The following is a 27,865-nucleotide window of genomic DNA, read 5'->3' on the forward strand; positions in this document are numbered from 1 at the left end:
TATTCAAACTTTTCAGAATTTTTTCTTCCTTTAGACTAAGTTGATTCAATCTTAATCTATGCAAATCTGCATATAACCAAAAACCAGCTCAAAATATTTTTAAACTTTTCTGGTCAGTAGTCATTTTTATTTATATTTATTGGAAACATATCTGATCAGTTACTTCAAATGTAAATTTGAGTAATTGAACCAAAACAATTCACCTAAAGAATTAGTTTCCTTTACCTCAATTCTATGTCAGGATAACACCCTTGAGCTACGTAAGAGAGGAGCTGGGATATAAAAGTTTGTACTTAAATCTTAACGTTTGTCTTTGTATCTGACAATACAACTTCCCTTGCAAGGAACAATATAGTAAGTGAGATATTCTATCATCAGTCCCTATATTGCATGAAGTGACTATTTTTTATTTAATTTTCCATTATATTTTCCTTACAGAATAAAAATCTATTCTTACTAAAAAGGTATGAAGCCAAAAACATTTTGTCCAATTAACAATCTAGGTCAGATTCCCTGTTTTTGTATCATTTCCTCTGGACTGCCTAAGAGATACAAGACAGGCAGCAAATGCCAATAGCTGCCTCCTTGGAATAGCCATAGAAAGGTGAGGTCATTTCCAGTTTCCTCAAGTTAATGCAGCCTGTGCTGCTTATGTGTTGAAACTGCAGCAAATCCGGTACCAATTTTCTGATGGTCTTTCATCAACTTCCTGTCCTGCCTAATGCCAGCAAAGAGCTTTACACACTTTGCTTGGGTTTGGCATGTCTAGGTTTGAAATAACTATCATTAGGACCTTATGAGCATTCTTCGTATTTACAGTCATCTGTTTTCCTCCTTCCCCTTTTCAGAGCTGATTTTGATGACTCTGCTACCTATTCAGCAGTTGCAACAAATATCCATGGGCAGGCATCAACTAACTGCGCTGTGATTGTGAGAAGTAAGTTCTACTTCATGATTAAAACAAGAAAAAGTATTGCGCTCATTTTGTTGAATCTTTGCTGTCTGTGTTTTATAGGGTTCAGAGGGGATGAAGAGCCTCACCCAGCTGGGATAATGCCCTTCCACTGTAAGCAATTTTTTGTTTTTGCTTAGATAGTTTGTGTGCTCTTATCATTGGTAAGAATCAGAGCAGTGTTTTACAGATTAGAAAATTGAATATAACTTATTTCTTCTGGTTTAGCTTTCTAAGCATTCAGTCACAATAGCAACTGTCCAGGTGCTTTTAATTTCCAAGTTACATTTCTAGACTAGCATAAAGTATAAAAGAACTCCACCTCCTGTTCAGATTAGACAATAATCTGTCGATTCCAAGTACATTTTACTTATACTCAAGAATGTTTTGATTTTTTCATGTATAGTGCCCCTGTCATATGATGTTTGCTTCACCCATATTGACGTCCAGTTTCTGGATAAATTTGGAGTTACCTTTGGAACTGAAGGTGAAACACTGACCCTTAAGTGCTCTGTGTTGATCACGCCAGAACTGAAAAGACTGCAGCCTCGTGCTGAGTGGTATCGAGATGGTAAGTTGTTTTGTTCTGCGGTACTTCATCTGCCCCCATAAACACGATTTTCTGTCTTTTATGCTATTATCTTTCCTTGAAAACTTTGTAGAAATTTTTTATTCACCTATCTTAGTTGAGTAATATCCCTTTATAATATTTTCTAATATCTGGAGAGTTTTCTCAATTACAGTGTGTATGGAGGGGGAAAAGGTACATGACATGATAGCTACAGGTGATGCAGGAAAAGGGGATAGTTCAGAGGAACCTGAGTCAAAAGAGATGACTTAATCTACGCTCATTTTTGAGCAGCTGTGTTGCTAGCTGTGGGCAGAACAAACATCACATTGTCTTTGGGCAGTAGAAGCATTAACTGTACTGGAGCGCCTAAGATCTACAAAGATCTAAAAAGCAGGTGTTCAGTCAAAAAATATCACTGTGCTCCTGAAGATGTGCACCTCCAGCCACTCTTCCCACTGCATATTTCTGTAGCAGAGTGGGGGATGTTGGCTAGGGTACTTACCTACACTAGTTTTTCCTGCAACTTCTCCAGAAGTTTGTATTCCACACCTGGATTCAGGAAGGGCTCTTACAACTGAGCATGTCATAAGAACTAATTAAAACTTTGTCTTCAAAGGATAGGGGGTACCGGTAAGTGTTGTTGCTCCTATGGTTTAAACGTTTAGCTACCTCGTACAGTTCACTGACCTATGTTAGACTTCTGGGAGTCCTGTTGAATGCAAAGGAAGAGCTAGAAGCTGAATAATCTCTGCAATAGTTAGCACACTAAACAGAAGCCACCTGGAAAATCAGTGTGGAAACACTGAGGAGACAGGTCTGGCTTAAAACATAAGACTTTCAAAACTAAATTCAGAATACAACAGACAACTAACTCCAGCTGGAATTCATAGTCTTGAACTCTTTTTAAATTAGATGACTTGGTTAACCGTTTCTTGAGCAAACATTTACAAAAGGAGGAAGTGATCCCATATTATCTAATAGCACAACAATTACAAAATTTACTCACTAGGTGGAGATGCAAACTCACTTCCCAGATTTGAACACGCTTCATAATTGAATGCTGTGACCACTGAGCTGAGGGGTGTTCACAGAGCAGTAAATTAATGGCTGAAGCACTGAAGTGTGGGTGTGGGCCTTTATTTCCATATCTTACTCTAGTATTTATTGGGAATTTTATATTAAAATGTATTTGATTTAAAGTACAGAACCGATTATTGGAGCAAGGCCTGGAACACAGGACTTTTCTCTGCCGTACAAGTGCCATCTTGGTATGTTGCTCTCTTTCCCTGTTTTGTCAGGGGAAACCTATGCCATGCCAAGTAGAACAGTTTTAACTGGAAGTACGAAAAAAAACTTCACTGAAGCATGTTCTTCAGTTTGGTGCATGGTACACTAACTCTTCTTGAATAATGTTTGTCCATCCCACAAAAAAAGGTCTTGAAGCGTAAAACTAAATACTTAAAGTTTAATGTGTAGTAAACTGTACTAGATATTTAGCTCTCCAGCTCTCACCAAGCACAATGTCTGCACAGGATTCTGAAGGAAATATTCTGTCTGAGGATATAAGGAAAGATATAATTTGGTTACTTTTGAGCAGTGAGACATTTCCCCCAAGGTATCACACCTGAGAATGGAGAATTCCTATGACTGGTGTTGAGAATGGTCCCAGACAAGCTGGTAGAATTTTCCATAGTTGTCAAAATGTGGTGGATAAAATAAGAACTGCAAAAAAGATTAATAAGGCAATCAAGAAAATTCAAGGTCAGGAAAAAGAGAAAAAGGATTCTTACATAGCTGCTAGTTAAGCTTTTTTTTTCCCCATATACTCTTTTTTTTTTTTTTTTAAATAGATTCATATCTGACAGTTCAGGGAATAGACTTCTATTTACTCTTTCACTCCTATTTTCCTGTCATTTTGGATACTTGATTGTGTTGGGGCTATTAGGTGCTACTACAATGAAAAAACTTAATAATAAAAATGACTGTTTTGTTTGGTGAGTAATTTAAAATCTGAGGCTTATACTTAAACCTAAGTTCTGTTTGCAATAAAGTGTATAGTGATTTATAATTGCTGTGAATAGCTTCTGAGGTGACCTACCAGTCTCAATGGCACCTTTAGTCTATCTTCTGTTGAGCCCGCCTTAAAGGCATCAAATTTCTGAATGTTCTGAAGCTCAGAATAAATCTAGTTTTTTGAACTGTAGCCATGAGGAGTTGCTAATTTTCTAGAGATGCCTCATGCTGTTCTAATTTTCATCCAGTGAGAATTGTTCTAGTTCTACAGTTAGGTAAAAATGAGCTTTTGGCCCTGTCAGTTTAATCCTTTATGATAGCAATGTAATTTCTTCGTGACATGCAATATTATGCTCTTTATGTTTCTACTTATTTGACATAATGCTATCATCTTCTCCATGAAAACCTGCGGTGAAAATATGGTCTCTTTTAGAGCTAATAGTTTTTTTCCAGTGACTTGAATTAAAAAACCTTTTGCTGCAATATTCAATAGATATTATAGGAAACAGAATGATATGAGAAAACTTAAAATTGGTTGTCATTGCACACGCATGGATCACAGTATTTCCAAAAGGTATATGTGTGCCTCAAAGGACAAAACTTCTTCCCAAACATAGCAGGAATTCATGCAATAAGAACCTTTTCTATGTGCTTGAGTTTCCTATGCTGAGTCTCTGAGAGCTGGAGGCAATGCATAAATGCAAATGATAAGAAGGTTAGTAATTTGTTCAACAGTATGAGCTTTAAAAGTGCTGTTCTTGGAGAGGTAATATTTAATCCTATGCTTGTATTAAGACAATTTTTATTTTTTCTAAGATTTTAAAGTTCATATCAATCAAATAATAACATTTGAAGCCCTTGGATGGATCTATTTGATTTACTTCTATTAATTATGCAAAAGAGAAGCATGTGTTTAGCCAGAATTAATAAGTTTCACACAAGTGGTTGTCTACTAGGGATGTGGAAGTCATCTGAATCAAATACTCTGAAAATGTTTGAAATTTGACAAATATGAGTACCACATCCACAATCCTTGGCCCATTTAGAACAATTTAAGATAGTGAAAGAACTATATTGAAATAATACTTCAAGAATATAAATCCAACCTGGATATGAGTTCAGCTTGTAAAAGAAGCTTACTATAATTGATCTCTAATGTAATATAAATATTATAAAGCTGTATGCACAAATATTCTGCAGTCGTTTATACTGAGTCTGGCATAAGATAACTGGAACTCTTAGGGAAAAAAGCGTGGAGTGCAGAATTTGGGTGAAACTTCAGCACATCACAATACATGAATTGAGCAATTAGGATGAAAAGAAACTTCAAAATACAGTAATTTCCAACTCCATATATAAATTTTCAGCAGAATATTATTTTAGGGAAAATATCTGTTACACTCACAGCAGCACAGGAGGGTTGAGTCACAGCAGCTTTGAAGGTTAGTCTCTTCCAGGTTCATTCTTCGATAGTGACAGAAATCCCTGAAACATCACATTATAGTGATGGCAGGTTCCCACTCATGTAGTAGTTCTGACTTCCCTTGTGGCCTCCAAAATTAACTCTTTACCTTGGTCTTATTTGGAAGGCCAACCATCCAACTGCACTAAAAAGCTCTTGCTTTCTAAGGGGACCTGGTGGATCTGTGATCCTATGAGAAGGAAACAGATTTTTCTGCGCTTACCAAAGCTGGAATATTCTGGTTTAGTTACGTGCAAATGGTGGGACTGGATGTGGATGATTCTGGCCTTAACAGACAATACAAGCTTGCCATTTGCTTTTCAGAGGTATTGGTTACTCGACTTCCCTTTTTTCTTCATGATTTTCCAGAGAACTCGTATTTTGGTTAAAATGGGTTAATACTAGTGAAGATGTTTTGTAATTTCATTTAAAATTCTTCATACCACTCTACTCAAGGTTTCTCTCAGTACTATTGTGACTTGCATGAGAGAAAGGGGACATGTAGATTTTCTAGGTAAGGATCACATGATTAGGATTCTCATGAAAATGAGTGCATTGAATTTATTCTGTATGATTCTCACAAAACAACTGTGTGCTTAGGTGATCATGTAATTTACTGCTGTAAATTCTAGTAGCCTGTGTCTTATTAACACTTTATTGAATGAATGTAGGCCACTTTTAACACCTCCTTATGCAATAGAGTAGGTAATTGGACAAATTTCCTTTGTAATTACTTGAGTATCTGCTCCAAGGCGTATTTAAGCAATACAATAAATAAACATCTATAGATCTCCAGTTCTTTGTAATACAATTGTGCAGCATTGATTAGAATAAATCAGCATGAGACAGGTCTTATGGAGTTAAAAATCAAAAATAATCCGATCAATTATTCAAAGAAGATGATAGGAACTCTCTTAGCTAGCGTAAAATATTCTGCTCATATTTTTCCCCTGGTTTCACTAGGCAATCAGATTAATTTATATTAATAATGGGTCACCACCTCTCACCTGTGAGAAATTCAAATTTAATTTCATTCACTGCTCAACAGGCATGCCTTGAAGAATTAAATTTAGTTCATATTTATAGCAGTCTTCAGATTAAACTGAAACCTGATCTTTAAACTTGAAGGAAGAGATTGAGTAATTTGACATTTGACCAGAACAGATAGCAAAACTTATTAAAAATGAATCAAAGTTCCATCCTACATCTATTACAATGTATGGCAGGTTTTCGCATGATTGTCTTAAAATATAGATTAATATTTTTTCCTGTCAGTGTATTAGAAATGATAGTGAAGGGAATTCAGTTCCGTTTCTATTGTTGGCACCTCATATTCTCTACATTTCACTGATGAAATAAGTTTGGAGGGATCCAGCTTAGTCTCTGTAGAATTTTGTTGGCACCAAAGCACCGCCACTGCGAACGCAGCTGGCAAAGAGACCCGTCTGTGCCCCTGACCGGCGTAGAACGACACTGGGAAGTCGGTTGTTCTGGTCCGGGTGGGAACTGGTGCCTGATGGTTCTTCTCTTCCAGATGTGCTAATAAAGGACTCCAAGTGGACGAAGCTGTACTTTGGAGAAGGCCAAGCAGCTCTGTCTTTTACCCATCTGAACAAAGATGATGAAGGTTTATACACCCTGCGTATGGTTACAAGAGGTGGGGTGAATGAACACAGTGCATTCCTGTTTGTCAGAGGTAAACTTTTCATCTGTTTCTTGGGGAGAAATTAAAGAGAGTAGCAGGAAAAGTAGTTTCATTGAACAATCCCATGTAATGAAAAAAAGCGTAAGAGAAATCCAACATTATGGTATTTTGTAGTTGTTTGATTTTGTGTAATAGTCTGTGCTAGAAACAATACAGTGGCATTACCTGAGTGGGGAGTTTCAGAAGGAGTTTGCTTCTGAAGCTGTTTTCCTTCCCGAAGAAACCAGAGAAATCAATCTTATGAAGAAATATTTTGTTTCCTCCTTCACTTTCATTATCTGCTAGGGATTAAACATCCTTGGATCCTACCTCTCCTCACTGGAATGGCTTTTACTCTAGAGACTTACAGGCAGGCGTGGATCTTCTTGGGCATTCCCATGCCCTCTGCCTGGGCTTAGGAGGAGGCACAGGAGAAAGCAAAAGCAGCATTCCCACCAATATGCCAGTCACGGCCAGCGCAGTAATCAGAGGAAAGAAGGGAAGTAAGAAATTTGCTCACCAAAGAAATACAGTGTTCACAAGAGGCACGGATAAAAGGAAGATAAATATATTAAAGTAGAACAGAGCTCAGGATTTGCCCCCATATTTGCATGCACAACTCTCAATGAAGTGAGAATGAGCTCCTGTACGCACCTCTGGGCAGAACTTAGTTTCCCATTTTTGTTTTTATTGAAAGATGAAAATATCTCTCACTGAACAGTTCTATCACTCTCTTAAATACTTTAGACAAGATCCTCAGTAGTAGCTACCTGGAGTAGCATCACTGAAGCCATTGGATCTATACTAACTTAAAACCTTAAGGAGATCTGGCCTGTTCTTCACAGAAATGTATTGAAACATACATGTCCCTTGCAGACTTTTTTTCCAGATAGTTTGTGTGTGGTGGATGGAGATTAATATTTTTTTGATGGGTTGCTGTTAGGTACCTCTTCGGTCTATTTATGCTGTGCTTGATGCCTTTGCCTGCACAGGTTCTTGGACTTAAGTGTGTCCTCCCTGGTCTGTGGTGTCCTCTGTTGGCCTTCCTCTTATCTCTTTTCGCATGGGCTGTGATCTAATGCTACGGAGTCATTTTCGTGTGTACAGTCAAGCCTATAGATGAAAAACCTCACAAGGGGTTGCAGGCCTGATGCTGAACATCAGCCTCCTAACAACCGATTGCCTTTGCAGTATGGCAAATGTTCTCCATTCCTTACAGTTCCTCCTGAGACACCCCAAATTCAGTGCAAGAAATATGTGTACCAAGGTACAAGTGCTTCTTGGTGATAGGTTCTAGAGCCACAGTGATTCTTTGCAAATATTTCGGGAAAATTTGGGAAACTACCAAGATTTAGGTTCAAATCAAACTTGAAACTTTTGCATGGTTATTTCAGCAAAGGGGAATCCAGAAAGTGATAAATTTTGACTCTATCTAGACGTCTAAGATGTTTATGTTCTAAAGCTTTTCCCCAGAGGCCGACAACTCTACCTGTTAGGAGATATTAGCAATTGTGGGTTCACACCAGTCAGGTCCTCTCAGAATGAAGCCACAAGCAGGCATCTTAATGAAAGAACATTCGTTACTTAGGCCTATTCATATTGTAAGACTTAAAACAAAGAGTAGCCTCAAAAATGTGCTAGAAGTTACAAACTTCTTATTCTTTAGGGGATTTATTTTCCTTTTCCACTGATATACAGCTTTTAGTGGGAAAGATTATCAAAAACATGTGTGGTAGTCAGGCATTTAATTCCCATGAAGATTAATGGGTCTTTGATGCCTAAATCACTTTTCTACCTTCAAAAATATCCCTGAACATCCTTACCTGTCTGGGGAGATAGACATTATAGACCTGATTCATTAGTGCAGTGAATTAGTCTGAATGGAAGACTCTGGGCTCCCCCTCATAGAAAAAAATAGCACCGACAACTGGAAATCTTCTCTTTTGTCTTTGTTGCATATTTCAGAAGAATCATAATCAAAACTAATTTATCTTTATTTATGACCCAGATGCTGATGCACTAATCGCAGGAGCACCAGGGGCACCAATGGACGTTAAATGCCACGATGCTAACAGAGACTATGTTATTGTCACTTGGAAACCACCAAATACAACCAGCCAGAGCCCAGTCATTGGATATTTTGTTGACAAGTATGTAAACATTGGGATTTATTTGATTTTGTTTGTTGCCAGAAGCACATGTCTACAGAAGGGGAAAAAATTATCATTTTTGTGCTTTGATATTTGTGCTATTTAGTTATATCTTTACAGACCCCAGGCACTGGAACCCAGTTGTCTACTTTGTTAAATTACTCGGATGTTCCCTGGAACAGTTTTAGCCCAGATGATCTAGCCCTCGGATGTTCCCTGGAACAGTTTTAGCCCAGATGATCTAGCCCTTTCCTAGGAAATTTCTGGGCACAGCCTGGAAGTTAACAAGGACAATGGGATCATTCCCAGTAATCAGTTTGCAGGCAGCCACCCTTTATGAAGAGGTGAAAAAGGTTCAATAAACAACCTTGGCCAAATCAGAGAGTGAGCGAGCCCTGGCACTGTTGTGCTTATAGAAGCCAGAATCCATTAATCAGATTTAAGTCTCTTTAAACTGTACATTACTGAAGCTGAAACCTAGCGATTATTACACGATCTGTTTACTCCTGCCTTAACAACGACATACCGTTGAGTTCTAGGCACGGGTTCCCAGGAGCTGGTGGTTTAAATCAGAAGGGCAGCTCTCTTACTCCTACTGCCTGCTTTGCACGTTGCAGTGGTTTCAGCCCAGTGCAGGCAGCTCAGGATCAGGGGATCCGAGGGTTATTTTGCATCTCTTCCTCTGAGTGCATACTTTTCCCCGTAGCCGGAGCTGAACATCTGATCTTTACTGTTTGAAAATGACAGCTGGCAAAAATGTTACTGAAGTAGTTTAACAGTGTATAATGCTCTACCCTTAAAAGCAACATTTGCAGCTCAGTGCTATCCAATACCCTGTAATTTGGTTTAATTCAGAGACAACTGTCTGGAAATTGCTGGAAAATGTTGACTTACGAATGGCTGTCAGTATACAGAAATTAGGGACTCTACCATTTACATCCAATTTATGCAGTGCATAGATCATGGGAGCATTTCACCTATTATGTGTATGATCTGCACAGCTGTGCCTTTTGATGATTTGCTTGGATTACCACAGTGCCTAGGAGTCCTCGATCACAACCCTAGTTTGCTGGGTGCTGTCAGAGCAAAAACCAGCCTTCTCCACAAAAACCTACAGTGGTATGATACAAAGGAGATATGTGCAGACAAAAGAATGCAGCATGAGGACATCCCTGTGCTTCACAGTGACTCCTGTGCTCTGTGGTCCAACCATTGTTGAAGAGAAAAGCGCAAAAGTGCTTACTTAAAAATATAACAAGAAAGGGATGGAAAAGGTCAGGTGAATGTTGCAATTTCAGCATATTCTGTGGAGATACATGTTAAAAATAAAGGTGTGTAATTTGTCATATCAATTTCTTTGATATGACAAAGAAGGGAACCCAGTGGAAGGGAAGTAGAGGGAGTTGACAAGGCCAAAAAAACGTGCAAGAAAAATGCCCTTTGCAGCTGCGTTATGAATAAGTATGAGCACAGTGAGACTTGGTTAGTATGGTCAAAGGAAAGGTTGTCTAAAGAATGTGGCTTTCTTTGTTAAGTTGTATGGATTAGTTCCTCAACTTAGTGAGGATGGCTTTTGTGACCCTGACTTGGCGTGTGTAAGTATGGTGTATGTTTATTGTGGGATGACTTTGATAAATGAGCACTGAAAAATGCTATCTTCTGCTATTCCAAGGTGTGAAGTGGGTTTGGAAAACTGGATCCAGTGCAATGATGCTCCTGTAAAAATCTGCAAGTATCCTGTGACTGGTCTCTACGAGGGACGGTCTTACATATTCCGTGTGAGAGCAGTGAACAGTGCGGGCATTAGCAGGCCTTCTCGTGTCTCTGAACCAGTGGCAGCTCTTGACCCTGTTGACCTGGACAGAACACAAAGTAGGTTGTGCAAGGCATGGAACTGGTGTTCAATATTTGATCTTACATTTATTCAGACTCTGTTTTCAGATTTTGTGTGCTTAGTAGCCTAAGGAGCAGGATTCACTTCTTTCTTTGAGTGAATGGGCATCTCACTGATTTCAAGGTGGGAGATATAGCTGGAATAACAAGTTCCATTCTGGCAATTTGTCAGGAGCTGAGGTTGTCATCTGAGTTATGGCTGATTTTGCTTACCTTTGAAATATAAAAAATTATTATCACAGGGAGCGACGTTTACAAAAGAGACGATATGTCCTGGACGCTTGTATCATTTCCACTGGGAGATGGGCGCTCAGATCCCACAAACTTTCACGTTTGCTGGCAATCACTTTTGAAAAAGTTATCCAATTTACCTTCTTTAGATTAAAAAAAAAAAATCATTTGTGATGTGAATTCACCATCCTAGAGACTCTTATATTTACCCACTTCTTTTTTGCTAAGGAAAGTGCTAGCACTGGCACAAAGCTCCCCTGCCACACGTTGGAGTTTTCTGATATTGTGACTTTCCCGGCAGATAGAAAAAGTCAATCTAACAACCAGCTCTCTCTGAAAACTTGTCTTGTGCTCAAGGCCATTGCAGTCTGCAAAGGAACCTTCATGAGAACTTCTCCATAAGTAGGCTAAGCTGGCTTGCTCTGGGAAGTAGTCTTTTTGTTTAGTCCTGTCCAAAGATCCAGCACAAAGGCTACATATACCATGTACCTGCACACCTACTGTTTTGCATGGTCCTTTTATGCAGAGGAGAATTAAAATTGTTATGAAGACTGCGGGTCCCGATGTCACTTGAAAAACCTAAGTTGAATACGCTATATTTCCATTAAATTTATTGCTAATTCTTATGACAAAAGCCCAAGTCGTGATATAGCTGTCTACCAGTCTACCAGAGAATTGTGACCATGATTACTGTTTTATAGTTCATCTTTAAATAGTACTGTTATGCTTAGTTTTCCCATGAAAGTGAATGAAGTACCGTACAACTTTTAGTTGATTCCATCTTAGGAAAGATTTAATAAGGCAGTTACACAAACAGAAGTATATAAAGATACAGAAAGACTTTTTAACTGCTAAGGAAGAGTAATTTGCAAAATTTGTAAATATATCAAACTGGCTCAAGAAACTAACTGAATATTTTGGTTAACAGCTATTCATGTGGATGAAGGGCGAAAGATTGTAATCCGAAAGGATGACCTTGAAGGTATGCCACTTTTCCATGATTTCACTTATTCTAGGAATTTAAGACTATGATTAGAAACATAGCAAACCAAAGAAATACACTTAGTGAGCAAACTCTTCATAAAAATAAATGAAGACAGATATTCTGGCTTGCAAACCTGAGACAGAAGGTAAAGGCAAAGGCAAAGGTCCAACAGGAACAGTATTATGCTCTTGACTGCACCGATTTCGTTACGTGCTGACAGCATCTCACCTTTTTGCCTTGGCTACTGATAAGCTGTGTTAAAGCAGCAAAAAATTGCATTTATTAACATGCGTTTCCCTCCTTCCTATCCTTCTGGGAGATAAATACAGCTTTTTAAACAGAATTTGATGATTTGAGCAAGTTATTTCTGTTTTCCACTAAAAATATGGAATCCAGCCTTATTCTTTAATTAATATATCTGTTTGAATAAAGAGGCTTTTTTTTGACGAAGTGTTATAGACTAGTCATTGTTTTTTCTCAAGAGAACTGGAGAGATTACTGCTAGCTTTTGGGATAAAGCCTGAATTTGTTCCATCTTTGGTTGTTTCTATATGTGCTGGTTTTTTTTTTTTTTTGGTGTGGCTAATGATCTTATCTTCACTTAAACTGTCAAAAATGTGAACAATAAAAGCTCAGTGGTATGCATATTCTGTCTGCTATCTTCCACAAAGCTTATATAGCCATTAATAGCCTAATAAAAGGAAATTCGCCTGAGAGTAGGTGTAATTCAAAGAGAATCAGGCTCAGAGACACTCAGTGATTTCCCCCCTAGATGAAGTTTCTCTAGTTTGACAATGAATTGATTGGCTATTCTCACATTATAGGATCAAGAATATCCTTGTCTTACCTGTCTGGCTTCAAAGGATCTGCTCCTGCTCTCAGGATTACCTAAGAATGATCAGAGCAGCTAAACAGCCAATCTGATATAAATATAAATAATGTCATTTGGATGTATGTTGTGATGATTTATGCATATTTAATCAAAGAGTATGAGCATATAAATACCACTATTCATATATATCATTACTTTCGTGTGCAAAATTGGAGACCATTTTTGAAAAAAAAGTAATCTCACAGATCAAAAATGGATTTTCTTTTCAGTACCAGATGACCTTCCATTCTGAAAGAGCAAACTGTATCATCATGCTATATCATCACAAATCATATTAGCTTTGGGTTTTTCAATAATGTTTATGTAAAGAAAAAGTAGAGGTTTAGTATGTGAAACCAGTTGAAAGCCTTTTGATTTTATGCGTTGTCCTGAAAATTATTATTTTTAATGCTTAAAATTACTTTCTTGACTGTACATTAGCAATCTCAAACTCAGTTGATTTATGTGCCTTTTTTAATGAAAAAATGTATTTATAGGAAAGGAAAAATTAAAATGCATTGAGAGAAAATAAATTTTGGTTGGATAAGTCTCGGTTTGCTTTAAAAAAGCATGTTTTTGATTCAGAAAAATGTACAAAAAAATAACTACAGTGTACATTTTGAGCCTGGTTCGTTCTAGAGATGTTTATAAACTGCTAAACTTTGCTTTCATGATTTGGAGATTATTACCAAAGCATTTTTTTAATGTCAGGTTGTGAGCATTTAGAGAATATATGCTCTTTGTTTCCACCAGAAGCGCCAAAAATTATCTTAAAAGAACTAAACTTTTTGCCTTCTCTATTGTACACCATAAAGCTAAAACGTTTACAGGTATCTGCTGAATTGCTGTGTCTGAACTGTTACAGAAGAGGAAGCTTCTTCACAGCTATGTAGATATTTTTGAAGCTGTCCTTCATAGGTCTGAAGTTCTCCTTATCCGTGCCTATTTTACACCACTGTAATCCCACTAGTACGGAAACGAGCTGCTTCTCAGTGCTGTGGTGGGAGAGTGAGGCCACAAAGGGCTGTGGGTGCCCAGGCTACGCCGATCCTGGTAATGCAGCGGTGAGAGTGGGGAGAAGGTGGCTGACCAGGCCACTCCAGGTGAGGTAGTCACCAAAGGGCTGGTGACATATTTGTGCATCTCTGGCCCAGACGTCTTAGAGGTGCTCCAGACTATCCAGCTGGTAATACCATCACATTACTGGAGATACTATTAATATTCTCTGTTTCCTTTTGCACTCTCCACTGTCTTTTAAGCTGCTTTTCTCATTGAGTGTACCTCCCTTCCAGTTATCTTCTTCTAGTCTAATTTCTCGTAATAACTCTTTGGACTTCTGTCTTTGATCAAAAAATAGCTCTTATTTGCATATAGTGAGTAGGTTTTTCCAAGGCATTTTGCACAGCAGATTGAAGTAATTCAAATGCGATCAGAGAAAAACCATGTGTGACAAATGCACAGCTTTTCAGGGTAATATTTAACTTTGACTGAGAAAGTAAATAACTAACTTTTAACACGGATATTTCTTTCCTCAAAATGGAACTGAGGCGAGAAGTGAACTGCACAGCTGATACTGTAGCCCTTAACAGCCAAGCAACGTGCTGCAGGATGGGAGTTCAGAAGGATGAGCGGTAGCACAAATGCTGACTGGGGGGTTAATCTGCTGTTTAACACTCACTATGTTTATTGCTCCTCCAGGCGATATTCAGATTCCAGGCCCTCCCACCAATGTACATGCCTCAGAAATCAGCAAAACATATGTTGTACTCAGCTGGGATCCACCTGTTCCCCGTGGCAAGGAGCCACTGACGTATTTCATTGAGAAGGTACTGCGCTGTACAGTGGCATTGAACTGAAAGGCATTTCATTGCCACATGCAATTATATTCAACTCATTTTCAGAACTACAGAATGAAGAGTAAAACTAACACTCTCTGAGTCAATAGGATGTTGCAGAAGGCATGGACAGTCAAATGACTTATTGCATGCTTTAATTGAAATTCAAAGTCCAGGGAAATGTGCTATTTGCTTACTGCTATCTAAAATGACAGCAAAACTACATGTGTAAGGTAACTGTTTAATAGAAAAGAAACACCCTAGACTTCTCATTCCTACAGTCAGGACTGGCCGTTTGCAATTTACCCTTATTAAAGGGAGGTATTTGGAGGTTCGGCAGTGGAGCAGGGCACAAACAGTAACTCATCATCTGATCCTCACCTCCCTTATCCTCACCTCTTATCCTCCCTTACCACAGGCATACTGCACCCTCTGCAGTATGCAACTACTTGACATTTTCGGCTTGTTCCCTACGAATTCAACAGAGAGAGAGAGAGACCTCTGTCTCAGGTTCACTGCTGCCTGGTAGTCTTCATGGCTGCCTTTCTCCTCCCCTTGACTTGACAGGGAACTTCAAGAGGTCTGTTCTTCCCCTACCTGGGCTACTAAGATTTAGATACATCTGTCCCTGAGCCAGGTGTCTATATCAAGTGTGTTGGATACCAGCCAGAGGTCGTAATCCTTCTTCCTTCCTAAAATTTTCCCCATCACTTCAGTAGGTAAATTCGGCCTCGTCCCTGACCTCTAAAACTCTTGCATGCCAAGCTATACTTAGTCTTTATGAATAATGTCTGTAGCATTTGCCCACTCATAACAATCCACAAACACTAAAACCATCCATAAAACTGCCTCACACTCAGTTTGCATCTTGAATATTGCAACAGACTTTCCTCAGGTCCTTACCATGTAATTTTTCTCTTCTCACACCTGTTTAGCACATTACTCCAAAGTTGATTTCCTAGCCAATAATTCTATTCATGTCACCCCTCTATTTGCAGCCCCCTCTTCTGCCTTCTCTTTCTCTGTCACACCGAAATCTCAACTGCAAAAGCCCTTCATAAGTCTTCCTTATCTTATGGATCATCCGTCAGCTAGTGGGTCTCAAAGCAAGAGGTGTAAGGTGACGTCCACTCACAAGTTAAATTTTCCAACAAATATGTTCATGATTTCTACTACTCTGCCTTTCCCATTTAAGAAAAGTAACGAAAACATCCATGGAAAAAAAAAAACAAAACTATTTTTTTCCTATACAACACACTGTTATGTCATTGATCCTTTGTACTTATTCCCTGCCATTTACATGCTGGCTTTTCTATAGATTGCAAGCATGCTGAGTTAAAGATTTTGAACCAGCTCTTTATCCTATGTTTGTGTATCAACTAACAGGCAGGTTTTGGTTGCTGAATAGGTTTCCTAGAATAAGAAGAATGTAAGTAAAAAATAACCCTAATCAGGAACATGTTTCAAATCACAACCTGATGCTAAGTATAGGATTTATCTTCACTTTAGTTGCCTAAAATTTATAGGTCTACATCTAAACTAGTTACCTAGACATTCCTATAGTGAGGAAGGAGAAATAGGAACCTTTTGTCATGATCTAGAAATCATGTATTAGATGACTACCATAGGACGAGATGCGTCCTGAAAGTACTTAGTTGTTTCCAGAGATGACAGAAATAGCCTAGATGAAAAGCTCAGACACAAATTTCTGTTGAGTGGACACCTACACTTAGTTGAATTTCATTCTAAATATACATTGGAAATGTGTATATTCACACGGTTTACAGAAATAGCTCTGTATAACAGCACAAAGAGTGCAGAGCAGTGGGAATGAAGAATAAATGAGTCTTAATTAAGTGCTAAATTTACTGAAGGAGACTGAGACTGAGAATTAAAAGGCTATTATTAGAAAAAAGTTTCATTATTAAAACTTGACTCTAAAATCCATCGTCATAGAACTAGTTGTTACGCATATGTATAGCCCATTTAGTTCATAGGTGAATATTTGTTCTTTGCTTTGCATAGACATCTGTTAAGTTAGAAATGCAAAATTTTAAATTAATTTATTTTAAATAAAGAAGTCTTAATCCTCAAGAATGAAATAGAATTTTTAAAGGCTTCAAGAAATACAAAATGGAAGTGAGTTCTGCATTCTGTATGATAATGTTCCCTTAACAGCAAAAATAAATTCAATCAAACTACAGAATAAGATATTATCTTGATTCTTGCCTCCACCAAAATAAAACACAACAGTTAATATTTTTCATGCCAGAATGTAAGATATATCGCAAAATTATGCTCTTTTCATATTTAACATCTTTTTATTAATGAAGAAAATTACATTTCTTTTTTGCTACTGAGAACGGTAGGAGGGCTCAGTATCTATGAAAAAGATTTTGATACATAGGCTTTGCTGTTTACTTTTTCATTATTTATTTGTAATAATGCACCCATGAAACACTGTTCCTTCTCTAATGAGTTCCTAGTCTAATAGGCTTTGTTCATAGACTCTCTATTCCATAATTTTATGAAAATTTAATTTTTATGCACCTTTCTGAGTCCTAAGGCAATTTATTTAGGCTGTTTCCTGGGCACTTGTGTTTTACTAAAACCACTGAAATAGCCCATGGCTTATTTTTGTTTTAGGTCAACAGTTTATTTGGGGAGTCTAATGGACAGCAGAATTCTCTCAGAGTGCTGGTTTGCTGGCGCTTCTCCATATGGAGTTATGACAATAATTAGCTCAGCTGCTATGCTGAAAATATTCTAAAGTAATTATTTCATTTGATGAATACTCTTATGGACATAACTTTACTCAGCAGAGTACATAAACATATAGTAGCGAGTAAGGAAACACCCCCCTCCCCACCTTTCTGCAGAATCTGGACTAGGACTTGCTTGGTTCATAAGTAACTTTTGGGTGTTCAAGTGATTTTTGCAGGACGTGAGAGTAATTCTTTTGGGAGCAATCACAGGTGACAATCAAGGCCCTACATGAAGGCTAGCTGCGTGTACCAAAGGGCACATATTGGTGTCTAGACAGACAGGGAGACATTGATGTACTCAGACCTTTTCTATAGAGTAATTGAATGCATGAACGATGCAGATTTGCATATGTTAAAGCAAGGCACTTGAGAGTGATCATTCTTCTTTAGTTCTTAAAAAAATTAATGACAGACTGCAACATGTTCATTTTTTGAAAGCTGCAAAATGATCCTCATCTTTCTTCCCCCTCCCCCTTTTTTTTTGTAGTCCATGGTTGGCAGTGGAAGCTGGCAAAGAGTCAATGCACAGGTTGCTGTAAAATCTCCTCGCTATGCAGTGTTCGACCTTGCAGAAGGAAAATCATATGTTTTCCGAGTCTTGTCAGCAAACAAGCACGGCATCAGTGATCCATCTGAAATTACAGAACCTATTCAACCACAAGATACTATTGGTAAGGCGTTAACTGTAAGGCATCAATATTAAATGCAACTGATATTTTAAAAAATGCAAATAAATATCACCATAATTAAATCAGTATTATTATAATAATAGTAGTCATATTCATTTATGTTCCAAAAGGACCAATACGTTAAATTTTGGAAACATTCAGAAATTTTCCTAATAATTGTACATCTCCTTGTTGAGAGCAACAATTGTTACAAAGTTGAACTAATTTTAGTTAGTCATTCCTCAGAATGCTCTGTCAGCGTAACTTGTCAAAAAGGTAGGATAATACTGGTTAATCACTAACCAGGATAATTATATTGTCTGTCTCAGGTAATTATATATTACCTAATTCCCTACAGTTTCAATTAGATACGGTAGCCTTTCCTTTCTTTCTGAGTAATCTAAGTTGTGAATTACTGCTGGCACAGAATTCCTGTGCATGCACATGACTAGATTTCAGTGACAGGGGAAGATATATCTACATATTCAGTGGCAACTTTCCAAATGAACGTGAAGAGTTTATCTTGAGGCTGCATTTAAACACACAAGTGAAAATTTAGGGAGCAATTTCTCCTCTTGTTGCTCAAACATATCATTTACTTCTGCAGTTTAATATAAGTCGCAGATAAATAATCCCATATATTGACAGCTGTCACCTTAAGAGCTCAAATAGTAGTAATACACTTGCCAGAAATACAAGAAATGACAATATCTGATATTCCACAGTGCACTAAATGGCAATAATGTAGTCCCACACTAAATATTGATAATGTAGTCTTCTTCATGTTTACGATAATCTGAAAAAATGTAACCCAGCACCTTGCCTGATTTGAAACTACACAAAATGAAACAAAAGCATCTTGTACTTTTATGTATTCTTGATTTGATATCTCATTAATATATATAAATTGTTTAAACTGCTCAACATTCCCGAAGGTAGGGAAGAAAAATACTGTATTTATTTCACTTAGTATGGAAAACAGGCTAACCCTTAGGGGCTAACACAAGAGGTTCTTGATAAAACATAGCAATAGCAGAAGACAGAAAGCACGAGATACTATTCTAAAGAGAAATCACATTTTTTTTGGAGCTGGAGTTAACTACCTGCACTAAAATACATCAGGGACACACATGGCTTTGTTTAGTTGCCTGCACACAGTGCTGTTTGACATTCCTGAGGGTAGCTGAGAACTTCACAGGGTGGGCAAACATGACGCAGGAATTGTGGGAGGCTTGCTTTCTTGAGCAGCAACTAGAGGATGGATGGGGTATCCTTGTGCACCCAAAATAGCAGTTAATGTATGTGTGGGGGCAATTTAATCGTTAAGAGTGGATTCAGTTTGAGATTGACATTTAAATTTAGGTGTCTCCACGTTGGCATTTACAAGTGCTCTAGAAGTCTCTGCTCCTAAAAAAATCAGCTGGGTCTAGAGGATGATCTGTCTGACAGCCATGGGGTGTCTACATTGGGGTGAGATGAATCCTTATCAGCACTTTACTGATCGCTGGTTAGTGGCTCAGCTCAGCTGCTCACCCAGACATCTAGTACCTTTTGAAAGGCTTTCACTTTGCCATTTCACAGAGGTGCAGGTATCCTCTATGTCCTAAGTCGTATCTGCCAGCCCCAGGAAGAAGTCTCCGATGCACTAGAATCTTTAAAATGGCACTAAATATGTTTGGGTGTGTAACTGAATCAAGTCCTAGATTTTTGGCTATAATGGCAGCTTAGGAACATGCACTTGTAAACTCCTGCATTTAGGTACCTTTATCTCAACCTCAATCCACTCAGTGTTACAACCCTATTGTATAAAATACAGTATCATGTAAGGGTTATTTTTTATTTTGAATTGAAAGACTGAATGAAAAAAATTTCCGCCTTTTTTGTTTCATGCTGCTTGCTTCAGCTGTAGTTCTATGAAAAATATACACATTTGGGAAAATTAAAATGCCTTTGATAGGCATTGTGCTAGGTGCTGCTCTCTAACCTGTCATGAAAGGCTGGGACATTGCTTCAGTTCCTTATGTTATGGAAGCTCAGAAAGGCATTTTGTAGTGTACAGATTGTTTGGATTGGCCCTTTTAAGAAAGATATTTTGTACACATTTAGATCTTGATGTTTTTGCTTCTATTTACGCACAGGGAATCTAGCTGAACAGAAACCGGCAGCTCACTTTCATTGCGTACAGTGAGCTGCATCTATGCTATGTTGTGATCAATAGGTTGCAGGAAGCTGCTCTGCTTTGTGCTGGGAAGGTTGCTGCTGGAGTCCTGGGTCCAATTTTGGATCCCTTAGGTTACAGGGATGTGGAGAAACTGGAGTGGTCCAGTGAATGGCAAGCAAGATGGCCAGGGGCCTTGAGGTTGTGACCTATGAAGAGAGGTTGAGGAAGCTAGGGTTGTTTAGCCTGGTGAAGAAGAGGCAGCTAAGGGGTGATCTAACAGCAGTGTACCTCTGCTTGAAGGGGAGTTACAAAGATGGTAGCACCAAACTGTTACCAGCAATGCTAGATGATAAAACAAGAGGTAACAGCCACAAACTGTGGCTTTGAATATTCAGGCTGGACATTACTTTCTTACTGAAAAAGGTACAGGAGTGCAATACTGGAACAGGTTGTGCAGGAAAGCTGTCAAATCTCCATTGTTAGAGGTTTTCAGGACTCAGTTACGAAAAGGCATGACTGACCTGGCTTATCGCGGGTAACAGTCCTCCCAGTGCTCCCAGTGACAGGTTGGATTAGATGGCCTCCCGAGATCCCTTCCAACTAACATGCTTATGCTTCTGTAAAATGCATCTAGCTAAGTTTAGCTAAGAACTTGGCATTCAAACACGTGCTTAAAGTGATCCTGAAAAGCTATCCATTCCTGAACTGGGGTGGTCATCACTGACTGGAAGGTAATGTTTCCTATCTCTCATGATACTACCCTGCAGTAGTTTGTGTGCGCTACTTATCGAGGCAGTAGTGCTACAAAGGGTATACATGAAGCCATTATCCTAATTTGAGAGAGAATGTTTTCATACCTGTACGTCTTTATCAGCACTAATATTTGAAAATATGCCCTGCTATAACTCATTCCTCAGAAAAGCTGTATAAAATCAGAAAAGTACGGAGACTAGTAGCTTAGAGTAAATTTGCTATAAGTAAACTAGTAGAAAAATAAGTATTTACACACAAATATAAGTATCCAGATAAGTGAATTACTTGTGGCAAATTAAATACACTAAAATGCAAATTATTAACATAGCAGGAGTCATAGCTATAGTGAATAAATGTGATAAAAGTATAAAATGTTGTATCTAACCTAACTTAGTTTTATTTTTATTTATTTCATTATAGTGCATATTTTTTCTGTTTTTCTTAGTTGTTCCATCTGCACCCGGTCGGATAGTGGCCACAAGGAACACAAAAACATCAGTTGTAGTTCAGTGGGATAAGCCAAAACATGAAGAGGATTTGTACGGCTACTACATTGATTATTCTGTGGTGGGATCAAATCACTGGGAACCTAGTAACCACAAACCTATTAAATATAACAGGTATTGACAATGCTTCTGTATCTCCAGGAGTTTTGAAAGCTGTAGAATAGTTTTAAGCCAATTTATGTGGTAAGCAATGGCATTATCATAGAAGATGAATGTTTGGGTGAGGAAAAATAATCTGCAGACTCTCAAGCGTGAACTTTTCCGGTTGCAGGGCAGACTTTTTCCATTTTTGTTTCTCCAAAGAGAAGTGTATTTTTCTGTTCCATGACTTTGAGTTATATAAGTATACATGAATAGATACATGAATTTGTATGGCCTGGTTCTGAATGAGCATAAGATGAATGCCTTTCTTAATATCTGGATTATGTCGGGGTGAACTGAGCTGATGCAGACGACAAAGAATATGAGGAGAGGGTGCACAGAAGCTTTCCGGGCTGTTTCTGCCTGGAGCCCATAGTCCAGGCCATCAGGGCACCCAGCTGTTTCTGCTATAAATGCGGTAGGGAAAGTGCTACTGTTGCTGAGACCGCTGAGTAGGAAATCCAAATGTGCTGTCCGGAGACATCAGAGCTCCTCGACCTGCTAGGTCTAGAGGTAAAGAAGAACCCGTCTCTAGCTCCCCCGTCATGATGCTAGCCCTGTCTGTATTTCTGCTGATTTCTTACTTCCTCCAGAAAATACCACTTTGTTATATGATTCATCAAGTAATTTCCTTTGTGAAAATCTTCCTTACTTTTATTGGAATCATTCACCAAATGTAAAGTTTGTATATGTTATTTATATTTTCTTATGGGCAGATAACAAGCACATAGTGTTTAGTGTATTCTGTTAGCTATTAATTAATTTTGAGTGACTGTATTCTGTGAAACTCTTTGATCAAGCAACCAAGAAACTTGATCAAAGAGAATGCAGAGACTTGGTCAAAGAGATTGGGACAGCATAAAAATAAGAAAAAAAATCAATTTTTTCCATATTTGAGCATCTCCTACAATAGGACAATCCTGACATTTCATCTGTTAAAATAATTGCCTAGAACTTCAGATCAAAACTGAAGGCTCTTCTTGGCAGTTACTACGAATATAGTGAAGAACAATCCCTACCAAGAATAGATTAGAATTTAGCAACCCCAAATTCAGAAGGAATATGCTATGGTTTATCTGACTCTACACAGCAGATCAGCACTAGCAATTTAATGAGTCCTATAACTTTCATTTCAGTGCCCCGCTCAATTATATTGTACTATATACTTTATATTAGGTTTCTTTCTTGAAAATATTTTCCTTTGTGAAGCACTCGTGAAGTTGAGCTTGCTTATTGTTGCCAAGATTTCCTTTTACAGCACAGAATACTTCCTGTAAAATATGAACTAATATGTGATGCTGGTTTTTTTTTTTTTCATTTTTTAACCCAGGTTTGTTGTTCACGGTTTGGAAACTGGGGAGCAATACATCTTCCGTGTAAAAGCTGTGAACGCTGTAGGATTCAGTGAAAACTCACAGGAGTCTGAGGCTATAACAGTACAGGCAGCCCTTAGTAAGTATGATTGTGCAGCTTAGCTTCTTGTTTCTTTAACAGTAAAGTTACAGAGTTGGCCCAGCCGACTCCTTGGATCTCCTTTACTATAACAGTACATTGTGGATACCTTTTACAGTCATAGATCACATCCCTTTGGTAAAGTTTATGCTGTGGCATATCACTGTTCTCCACAGAAAAGACATAGTAGGAGGAAAAAAAAAGTTAATCATAAAGTCTGTTAGAATTATTGAGTCAGATTCACTATACTGGCCAAACTGCCTTCTGTTACTCAGTTGCAATAAAGAAACCATAAATCTTGACTAAGTTAGCGGCTTCTGGGTGATTCAGAGTGGTGCAAATCAGTTTATCATGAAATCTGCTCTATTTAGAAGAGTTTCAGGAAACATTACTATTGTGCAGCTGGACCAAACAGAAAAGTCCCTTTGGCTGCTCTAGGCTGGGGAGCAATCTTCCTCCTCTGGTACCCTGCAAGCAACATTTCAGCCTAAGAACAGTCCACTGCGTGTGCCAACCCCACTAGCTACAGTCGGAATGCTACACACCTAGTGGAGGGCTGAGTAGTTATTTAGACCATAAAGTACACAGAGCTGGGCTATTAAGGCCTCTTTCTTTTCCAATTTTCATTTCCGCACTGCGTTCAGAGCCTTGAAATTTGAATGAAAAGTCATCACAGAAAAAGCATGTACCTCGGAGGTCAGCAGCCTACAGAAAAACTTAAAATAGAAAAAAACAGACAACCTCCCCCCTCCAAAAACACACCCACCTGAGTGGCTTCCTCTTAGAGAGGAAGACACACGCTTGTTGGAAGGAAAAGATCTGCCATTCAGAATGCCCATTAGAAGATGATGTTTTCTTAAATTTGGATGAGATGTTACTGACAAACCTACTCTTTTTGATTGTTGTAGGAGGAAGTGTGTCTCATATGGGTAGGTAGTACACAAACACGTTTACATCTGCCACCTTTAGGCTGTATATGCACTTACACTTCTAAATTTTGTGGCACCTTTCATTTTGTCACTGTGTGTGTTTGAAAATGAGGGTTGCATGGCGTATATCACCAAACACAGACCAGATGGATCTTACACTCACTTATGGCATGTGAAAAGCTTTTATCCATTTCAGTAGTCTTAATAGGAATTTAGTAGGACTATTTGCAGGTGACTTACATTTGTATGGCCAGATTCCTTCTGTAATATTAGTTTAAAGGCTTGTATAGGGGTTTGCTATGGTCGTTATTACTTATCAAGAAGTGATAGGAATTGCAAAGGCCTTTTTTTATTCAGTCAGAGCCACTCTGAATATCACACCAAAACTGAGAAAAAGAACAAAAAGTCCATTTCTGCTGATTGCTATCTGTTTTCATGCTGATCACTGCTACAGCTACAAGTTCAAGAACTGCATTAAGGGCCTCTGCTAAAATGTTCTCTTCTAAATGAGATAAATCAGATTCTCTCAAGAAATACTGGCAATTTGGCTGAAAAGATTGGATGAGCTTTAAGGTCAGGAGCTTAGCCTGTACTGAGCGCAGCACGACCGCGTCCAGGAAGGGGTGTCTTCAGGTGAACTTTCTTGTGCAGAGGGCAAAAACTGCTTTCTAGACTAGAAGGGTGTTTGCTAGTAGAAGAGGTGTAAAAAGGAACTCAGGAAACAGTGAAATGTCTTTCCTGCCTCCTCAAAGCTTAGGCCTGTACAAGTGTAACCATTTTCTGTTCCTTATATGGTAGATAGCAGCTTCGCTCTGAAGTAGGCATAGAATATGGGGATAGCACGGAAAAACATGAAGGCCGTAGGTGAGACAGTCATACGACTTCATTTCATTTGAGCTCATAGCCATTTTTTTATTGAGTCTTAATCCATTCCAAACGTCCTTGATCAGCTTATGTGGTTCTTAGCAGGAAAATGCCTTCTGATTCTTCTGAAATCTTGTGGCATAGTATTTGATCTGGAGACATTTTCACTGGCACTACCATTTCCATACTAAAGATGTTGGTCTGTTCATTCTTTCTGTCTCCTCAGAGGGCAACTCTGAGACAGATGTTTCATAAGGCAGATGTTTCAGAAGGGAGCTTCCATGCTTATTTTTGTTGATAAAATTAATTTTGATTAGCGCTCTACAATTGCTTTTTTACTGAGATGTAACTGATAGTTGTACACTGCAGAAAACAAAGACAGTACAGAAAACCTAACCTTCTGCACTGCAGTATCTCAAACTCCGTATGCTTATTTCCTTCCAGCTTGTCCATCACATCCTCATGGTATCACACTTCTTAACTGTGATGGTCATTCAATGACCCTTGGCTGGAAAGCACCGAGGTTCAGTGGAGGTTCACCAATCCTTGGTTATTATATTGATAAACGGGAAGCTAACCATAAAAACTGGCATGAAGTCAATTCTTCCCTTATTACCCGGACAATTTATACGGTTGGTACTTTTTAGTCCTTGTCTTTCTGTATTTGGCTCATATTATGTCACTACTTTTGGCAGAGTTCTACTTTCGTGCAAAGATGTTATTAAAGTTTACCTGCTTCACCCCAAACAGGCTCTTCCACTGTGTATTTTGGAGTGCAACAAGCGTAAGAACTGAGATGGAGATACAGTGAACCACTGCCATCCCTTGCTATTAAAATCTAAGATAAACATGAGGGAACTTCTGAGGAAAAAGTTGTAAAGCACATTTTTTGCTAAGGACAAGATGAGCTATAAAATGCTTCATAAACTATATTCATTAATGACTTCTATATATATATCCAGAGTAATAACATGCAGAGGAAAGATGGAAGCAATTAGCAGGACAGATGACCGTGCTATCTGTAGAACTGGAGACTTGAAAATAAAATGAAGATAGACTGAGAACAAATGAAAGTGGTCCAATTCCTTCTCTCAACATCCACCTTCAGCTAGAAAGGGGAATATATGAATAAACCTGCCATTATACTGCATCTTCTCCTTTCCAAGGAGTGCTCTAAAGTATTAGATAACTATGATTTTAGTTTTGAAAGAAATTATTTCTACTTGCTCTTTTAATGTATTCAATGTTTCTTAACAGGGAAAATGCACGATGTAAACTTCCATGAGGAAAGGCTAGGGAAGATAGGCTACAACAACCTCTTTATCGATATGATGCTTGTGAAATTAAGGTAAACAATCAGGCATTTATTCCCAAATACTTTTTAAAATTACCTCTGCAAGCCAGCAAGCTTACTATAAACCTCAGGGCAGAAATAGATCTTTAGCAGAGATTTGATGCTAAAGCAGATGAGCTCAGTAAGAATGCCTCATGCACAGAAGAGAGTGTAATGCGCAGAGGCAATGCAATGCTCAGCTGTATGCATGAAGGCTCATGGCTGAGTTTATAACTGGCATCTCTGCCACAGCAGATGGAGCATGGATGTTGAGAAATAAAAAGGGTGGATAGGATAGACATGAAAGGGCAATAGTAAGCCATGCTTCCCAGGTATTTTAATTTGTTAATGTGTTTGTAAACAAATGAGTAATGTAAATTAAGGAAAATCATTCAAGGTTTAATTAATTTGCTGTTTAAGGTCTCAGTCTGGCCAGTAAGTGTATTTGTGCCTAAAGGTGCATCTGCATATATTATTTTGAAGGACTGGAATCTGAAATACTGACTGGAAATAAAAGCAAGAGAGCTTTCAGAAGCACAGACTATTTTATGACATACTGCAGGCAGACAAGGCCTTCATTTACACAGTATAGCACCAGGAAATCAATAGAGATTTGTCCTTGACTGATTAAATAATTCTGTGGGAACCCCACAAATATTTATTCCTTTATTAACTGGGATTTCAAACCGTTTTTACAGGCTGAACTTCTGTTCTCTCCTGTCATTTACGACATACAGCTTTCTATTGTCAGGAAACTCTGACTAAATTGTATTAGTGACTGACTTCTCCTAGTTTACTTTGTTTTGGTTTGGTTTTCTATCTGATACCATCTCAGGTAACCATCCCATCATATGGTTGTTCCTATAAAAAATAAATATCACAAAAAAAATCTTGTTTTGTCTCATATTTTTCCCAGAGAACAGTTATAGGTTATTTGTTTGTGAAAAACTAAAGCTGTTCAATATCTCTACCAGAAGCACAGCCCTCAGCTGCATCTTTTACTTGAGAAACATGATAAAATATGATTTGGGGAAAATTATCTACAGGCTTGAGGTGCGGAAGATCTGCTTATTATATTGAGGTGGTCTGGGAAAGGAAGGATGGGAGATAGCTGCTACCATGATGTGCTCAGGTTGGGGAGATGCTGTTGGGATGCCTTATAGCCTGTCTACCTTAACCTCAAAATCTGAGGTGATGATGTGGTGATGATAGCCTCTTTGGTAAGTCAAAGTTTATTTACCAGTAAGAGTAGCAACAAGATGGCATTGGTTCTCTTCATACCGCTTGCAGTGCTTACTGCCTTACTTTATAATGCTAGGTAATAAGAAAAAGACACATATAAACCACATAAAATTACCAACAGAGAATATTTCCCAGAGTTATCTCCAAACACTGCTGAACTAAGAAGTGGATCAGTTTTTCCTTTAATTTCCTATTGTTTCTTCTCTGTTCAGTCAAGTATGATGAAACACCATTTGAACTCTTATTTAAGTGTGTGGTCATTCATAAGCAATGCAAGAAGATATTTCATGTAAAAACACTCTTTCCTCAGTATCTGCTGATGACCACTCATTGAGTGGGCTCCCCGGACCTTTGCTCTAACCTTTTACAGCCTCTGCTGCCAATATGTTGAATGTTGTTGTTGT

General features: G+C 38.3%; 1 protein-coding gene across 3 annotated transcripts in view; it reads left to right on the forward strand.

Annotated features, from left to right (window-relative positions):
* MYOM2 (myomesin 2) overlaps window positions 1-27,865 on the forward strand; it is a 79,058-nt gene that overhangs the window by 20,904 nt on the left and 30,289 nt on the right. For 2 of the 3 annotated variants that reach the window (XM_009677447.2, XM_009677446.2), the window contains exons 7-19: window positions 849-937; window positions 1,016-1,066; window positions 1,359-1,523; window positions 6,533-6,694; window positions 8,691-8,832; window positions 10,505-10,704; window positions 11,885-11,938; window positions 14,511-14,638; window positions 17,900-18,083; window positions 21,440-21,614; window positions 22,972-23,093; window positions 24,002-24,022; window positions 25,331-25,518. In XM_009677447.2, coding sequence (XP_009675742.2) covers window positions 849-937; window positions 1,016-1,066; window positions 1,359-1,523; window positions 6,533-6,694; window positions 8,691-8,832; window positions 10,505-10,704; window positions 11,885-11,938; window positions 14,511-14,638; window positions 17,900-18,083; window positions 21,440-21,614; window positions 22,972-23,093; window positions 24,002-24,022; window positions 25,331-25,518 — 1,681 coding nt within the window. The remainder of the gene's footprint in view (window positions 1-848; window positions 938-1,015; window positions 1,067-1,358; window positions 1,524-6,532; window positions 6,695-8,690; window positions 8,833-10,504; window positions 10,705-11,884; window positions 11,939-14,510; window positions 14,639-17,899; window positions 18,084-21,439; window positions 21,615-22,971; window positions 23,094-24,001; window positions 24,023-25,330; window positions 25,519-27,865) is intronic. The other variant, XM_009677448.2, reaches the window with a different exon arrangement.

Source organism: Struthio camelus, chromosome 3 (genome assembly GCF_040807025.1).
Source record: "Struthio camelus isolate bStrCam1 chromosome 3, bStrCam1.hap1, whole genome shotgun sequence".
Lineage (NCBI taxonomy): Eukaryota > Metazoa > Chordata > Aves > Struthioniformes > Struthionidae > Struthio > Struthio camelus.